The 6,105-nt window shown below is 42.6% G+C and overlaps 1 protein-coding gene across 1 annotated transcript; it reads left to right on the plus strand.

Annotated features, from left to right (window-relative positions):
• The first annotated feature begins 726 nt into the window (after nucleotides 1–726).
• Nucleotides 727–5,640, plus strand: C13H15orf61 (chromosome 13 C15orf61 homolog). Its single transcript, XM_049905737.1, has 2 exons — nucleotides 727–1,089; nucleotides 5,418–5,640. Exons 1-2 carry the CDS (start codon nucleotides 744–746, stop codon nucleotides 5,543–5,545), a joined length of 474 nt encoding a protein of 157 aa, XP_049761694.1. The 5' UTR covers nucleotides 727–743; the 3' UTR covers nucleotides 5,546–5,640.
• Nucleotides 5,641–6,105: the final 465 nt, after the last annotated feature.

Genomic DNA, 6,105 nt, shown 5'->3' on the forward strand with positions numbered 1-6,105 from the left:
AAAGGTTTTCCTAGAGTCATGCATTGATAATGGCTGACTGAGGGCTGGGAGCAAAGGCTCGTGTCCAGGTGGTGTTCTGGCCTCTGGGCACTGCATGGGAGGAGGTTGGGACATATTATTTTTTAAATAAACTTGTTTATTTTGTAATATCCGGGCCAATTTAAAGCAGCAAACAAAACAGTGAGGAACTAAACACGATGGTGCTCCCCGAGCTCATGAGCTAAGGCAAACCACTCTGCCTGTGCACTTTTCTGAGGACACCTCAGTGTAGACGCGAAGACACCTTCTCACCAAGAACTAAGGGTTTTGCTTGAGCCCCGCGAGGACTTGGAGAGACCGGGGTTGGAGGTCTACCACTCAGCAGGGAGGTTAAGCGACTTCTTTTCAACCTTAATTTTCCTAATACCCAAACGGATACGACCTCCCCGGACCCTCCCCAAACCCACGGCTATTAATGACTACGTGAGATCATATGTTACTCCCCGAGCGGGTCACTCCTCCCGCCTCGCACCCCGACTCCACTCTGGGCAGGAGCCGCGGGGCCTTGTGCGCACGCGCCGCGACGCTCCTGGGGCGCCAATGCTCCCGCGCAGGGCCCCGGGGGGCGTTCCCGCCGGCGCCGGGCATGTGCACCCGAGCCCGAGCCGGCGGCCCCGCCCCCAGCGCGCGCCCCCAGCGGCGGCCGCGAGCACGGGCCCGCCTTCCCGGCGCGCTCGAGGGGCGGGACGCCGGGAGGCTGGGCCATGGAGGCCCTGCGGAGGGTTCACGAGGCCGCGCTCCGCCTGCTGCTGTGCGGGCCCTGGGCCTCGGGCGCCGCCCCCGGCCCGAAGCCCCGCGCCTCGGAGGTGCTGACGCGGCACCTGCTGCAGCGGCGCCTGCCGCACTGGACCTCCTTCTGCGTCCCCTACAGCGCCGTCCGCAACGACCAGTTCGGCCTCTCGCACTTCAACTGGCGCGTGCAGGGCGCCAACTACCACGTCCTGCGCACCGGCTGTTTCCCCTTCATCAAGTACCACTGCTCCAAGGCCCCCTGGCAGGACCTGGCCGGGCAGAACCGGTTCTTCACGGTGCTCAAGGTCATCAACCTCGGTGAGTGGCCCGGGCCGGGCGACCGGGGCTCCGGCCAGTGCCGCGCGGAGGAGAGGGCCGCGCCCGCCTCAGCGAAGCACGGGCCGCCGTGAGGCCCACGACGCGTCGAGTGACGCCCACCGTTTACAAAGCACGATGACAGATGTTAGGGCACCGGGGCCGAGACCCCGCCCCAGGTCAGGCACGGTGAGCGGGCCCGGTCCCCCGCAGGCTCGCCCCGCACGCTGCGCACGTGACTTTGGGCTTCCCAGGCACGCTCCCCGGCCCCCACCCACAGTGCCAGCCCCGCAGGGCGAGGTTTTGACTTGGTCTTTTGTATCCTGCAGCCCTCCCTCCCCTCCCCATTAGCTGTTTGGGTTAAACCGCTGACGGGTGAACTGTCCCCGTCTTTTACCCACCATACTGGTGTGTTCCCGCAAACCTGTCCTTAGGGACCACCCTGCCATCACCTCTGGAGAGAGGCATTCCACTCTCACTCCCTCTCAACTGGGGAGCCCCCTGCGCTGGAGAGTAAGGATAGGGTAAGGAGGAAGGAGAAGCAAATAACCCCACTGGAAAGGGGCTCTAAAGTTAAGAGTGTATTACGGCAGGGCAGGATCCGGTCATCACTTTGTGGGGTTGAGTTTCTTTGTTTTCTTTCTATAAAATTTCAGCAAGTTCCTTTTACTGAAAGCACTAAAGGTTTTCACCAGACACATTAACTTTTTCAGATGCTAGACCTCAAAGATATTTTCGAAGACTCTTCCTCTTTAATATTTCTATGTTTTCACGAAATAGTCTGACTCAGAGTACTCTGGCAGGATTAGTTATTTTGTTTTGGTTTAATGACAGAAGAGACATGAACATTGACATGGGTGTACCATTTATATCAGTGAAAAATATAGAGGCCTCGAGATGTTTTGAACCTATGAATTGATATCAAATTAATCCAGATTTCAGTAATTCTGCATTTAGACATGGAGGCTGAAGCAGGTTACTCAGTTTTTTTTTTTTTTTTTTAACCAGAATTAAAACTAAACCCCTATGCAGTGGTACTAGTATTAGTATATAATCTGATAGGTGGTTAAATTTAAATGTCACATGTGTATTTTTGTTTATCATAATTCATATTCGTTAGTCATGGGTTTTTCAGGCAGTGCTCCACTGGGGCTGTCCAGGGTTCTATCCAGTATGGGGAAGATTACTTAGCAATGTGTACTCTTTTAAAAAGTACTGTTACCCTTTGCCTAGTGGACTATATAGAACCTAACACCTAATGTGGAGGTCGATAAAGAGCTGAGAGGTGAGGTGACTTAGAAAATCCAATTCAGAATTATTTGGACAGGCTAGAGTGAGGAGTAGATTCAAGAACAAGTTTATTTTAGCATTTTCAGAACCAGAAGAAATTGTTCTTCCTAAAACCTAACACTTTAAGAGCATCTTAATGATGCTCTTTTAAATATAGATGTTAAGGGGGGAGGGGGACGGGATAGGATACCCAGAATGCCCCCCACATAGAAAAGTAAAACCTTTTAAGGAGAGGAACAACAGTTATAGATTTTTATGTGGAAAAGGCCAAAGAGTGATCTAATGGTCTTTACGGTAACTAACTCAATGCCTTATTCAGAAGCTCCTGCTGGGAATAACAGTTTTTGAAGTTAAAAAGGAAAACTTTCTGCTCATGAATGTTTTCGTACAAATTGGCTTATACCGATGAGGAAGTTTTTGTTTTTCATACTTTTTAAAGAGTGGTTGTGTTCACCAACTTGGTACTGTTTATTTTGCCTGATGACAGGGAATGTGAATTAGATGAGAAAATCCTTTCCTAGTCAGTCTATGGTATACAGGTGCCCCTGTGGATCATCAACTACATCCTATAAGAATATTTAGGATTTTATTCCTCTGATTCCCTTCCAAATTAGTAATTAGGAGAGTAATCCATTTTAAAAATAATAAACAGTGGTTTTACCTATGTGTTCACTTTCTCCTCTGCCCTTCCTTAGTAGAAGGTGACATTTTATTGATGGCTTATCAGACTGGGTATCCTGCTGGGAAGTAGATTGAGACTTAAGAAAAGTAACTCACCATTGGAATGAATGGGTAATCGGGGACTTGCTGCGGAAGTTCTAATTTTTTTAAGTGCTTAATTTGACAGTGGTTTACCTACTGTTCGCTGACTCAAAATGAATTGTTATGCTTAGGACTGACTTTCAAGTTCATTTTGATGTTATGTTTCAAGGCTGGAAAAAAATTAATTTTTCATGGGATTTTATAGACTTTAAAGCGTTTGTGCTACAGATAGATTTTTTTTTAATGTATAAGTTATATAGGTGGTAAATCTTCCCATTTAGTTTATTAATCTGACCCAATTAAATAAATAGATGGCAGGAAAAAAAGGGATATAGAATTTATGACTCCTGTATTAACTCCATCTACTGTCAAACAGTCTTATAATGGTCCCTGGCTTTTCTTAAAAAGAGATAATGTAGTTATTATTAAGCTACTTATCTTTGATCAGCTCTCCCATTTTAGCTTAAAAATATTAGCTATTTATTTGTGTGATTTTTCAAAAGTGTGAATTTTTTTTTTAAGTATCGGTATTTTAACCGAAGACTGATGAATACTGCAAAACAATTCTCAGTGTCACCAACCATTCCTTAAATCTATGTCCTTAGCATTGATTTAAAAGGTGTACCTTACATATTTTATTCTTAGTGTATTTAGAAAATTAATAATTGCTTCTCAAGCCTGTTTTTTTCTTGCTTACTCCTTTGGTTTTTGCCTTTTCAAGTTGGGGCACCATATTTTAAATTTATTTTTTATGGCAGCTGCTCTGTAGCCTCCTCCCATTCCTCTTCCGCTCATCATGTTCTTGTTCTTCCCTTGCCCACCCTCCTCCATGCTACCTGCTTTTATTTTTTTTTCTTTTCAGTTAAATGATTTATAAATAGCCTTGTTTTGATTGTAGTTTTTGTGGGGCTTTTTGTGACATTCCCTTGAGGCATTTAGAGATTCTTTAGGGTATTATCAGGGCAAAGAAGCCTACATACTGTTAGGATTTCACAGGAGTTTCAGGAAGCCTGTTAATAGTGACCAGCTGTGACCCAGTAGATTCCTAAAAATAGGTGCGAACCTAAATTGGCCTTTTTTCCCCTCTTCTTCTCATTGCCGACTAGTGATACCTCTCTTGATTTATTTTTGGCACCACTGAGGCAGGAATGCAGCTTCAGGGAATAAGCACAAAGTAGCTCAGGGCATGTGTGCACCCAAAAAGAGTGAAACACAGCAAATGTACTCCCAGAAAAACAAGAAAAATATTTAGCAATATGATTAGTTCTGAGCATGTGTTAATCTCCCTATTAACTAGAAAAAGTGATTTTCCAAATGTACAGCTATCCTTTTAAATTGTCACTTTTTGAGCAACGCCTCCAAGGAAGCAAGAAAATCAGTACTTTGCAGAGCATACAATAATTATTGATTCATGTGCCTGTGATTCTGTGCATGTTTTTAATATGTTAATAATCATTGATTTTAAATAAGTGCCTTTAAAAAAGATCAGAATTGTGAAAGTTTGTTTTGTGTCTAACAGTATCATAGTCATCTAAGTTTTTAATTCATGTAGCTGGGCAGTATGTGTTTCGTTTCATGTATTAGAAATGGCAGCTAATCTCAAATATAAGAAAAATCTTATCAAATGAAATATCCCAAAGAAGAAACATGTTGTTGGAGTTGATTTATCTACCTTAAATAGGTTGAAATGAGATTGTTGTCAAATCAGTTATAAAAATACTAACGAGAGTGTTTCTTTGTCATGTCTGTTGTTGTGCTAAACCTTCCTTAGAGTTAAGTTTTACCTTAGGCTCTGAAAGACAGCTATCTGACCCGCTTCCTCTTAAGTTGTACAAAAATTGCTTGAGCCAGCAGTGTTACCGTCTAACTCAAAGAAAGGTAAAGCTGACCCAGTAACTTTAGCTCAAGGCTAAAATCAGAAGCATCTACAACTAAATTAATGGATATTCTCCTATTTGCTTATTCGTGAAAAGAATATAGAGTTACTTCATAGTTACTTGAAAGTAATGAATTAGTGCTTGTAAAGTCCTTTGAATTAAAATGTGTATCTGCCTTATCTAGAGTTTTAGAAATCTGTAGGCTCACGTAGTTGTCACCATGTTCCACAAACATAAAATTGAACTCTTAGATAATCACAGTGCAAGTTATATTTGTATAGTCTTTATAACTTGGCGATTTGTTGATATTGCTGAAGACTGGTACATGATCTGTACTATGACAAATGTATGGCATGATTAGCAAGTAGTAATGTTTATAAATAACATTCATCTGTTTTCTAGGAATTCCAACTCTGTTGTATGGCCTTGGCTCCTGGCTATTTGCAAGAGTCACAGAGACTGTGCATACCAGTTATGGACCAGTAACAGTTTATTTTCTAAATAAAGAAGATGAAGGTGCCATGTATTGAAAATTGTGCGTGGGAGAACATAAATATCACTGGATTTTCTCTTGTGTATATGTGCAATATTTATTTTTGATCCTTCAAAATAAAACTTTTGCAAACACCTTTTTTCTTTTCTACGGTGTCTGGTTCTTTAAGATGAATCATTGCCCTCAAGAGGCAAAGCTTTTCCTACACTGTTATATATTGCATACTCTGTTTAGCCAATGGGAACTACAAACACATTAAGCTTCACAGAAATTTTTTTTTTCCTAGAGCTAGGTTAAACTACAGATAAAAAATGATTATAATATATATAGATTCCATAGTTGGCATTAACAATTTAAATCAACTCTTTAAAGAGAAAATAAAGACAAACAAAGGAAGATGGGGAAAATCTTTTTATATAACTTTGGGAAAAGTAGAGGATAGTAGGGTATATTGGTAGAGAGAATATGATGTCACTGGCAAATCCAAAATGGATGAGAATCTAATTGCAATCTGAAATCTAGACTATTCAGCTGCCAGGATTTTAAATATTTTAAGGTTTTAAGTGATTTAAAACCCTGTGCCATTTACCTGGATGA

Source organism: Elephas maximus, chromosome 13, assembly GCF_024166365.1.
Source record: "Elephas maximus indicus isolate mEleMax1 chromosome 13, mEleMax1 primary haplotype, whole genome shotgun sequence".
Taxonomy (NCBI): Eukaryota; Metazoa; Chordata; class Mammalia; order Proboscidea; family Elephantidae; genus Elephas; species Elephas maximus.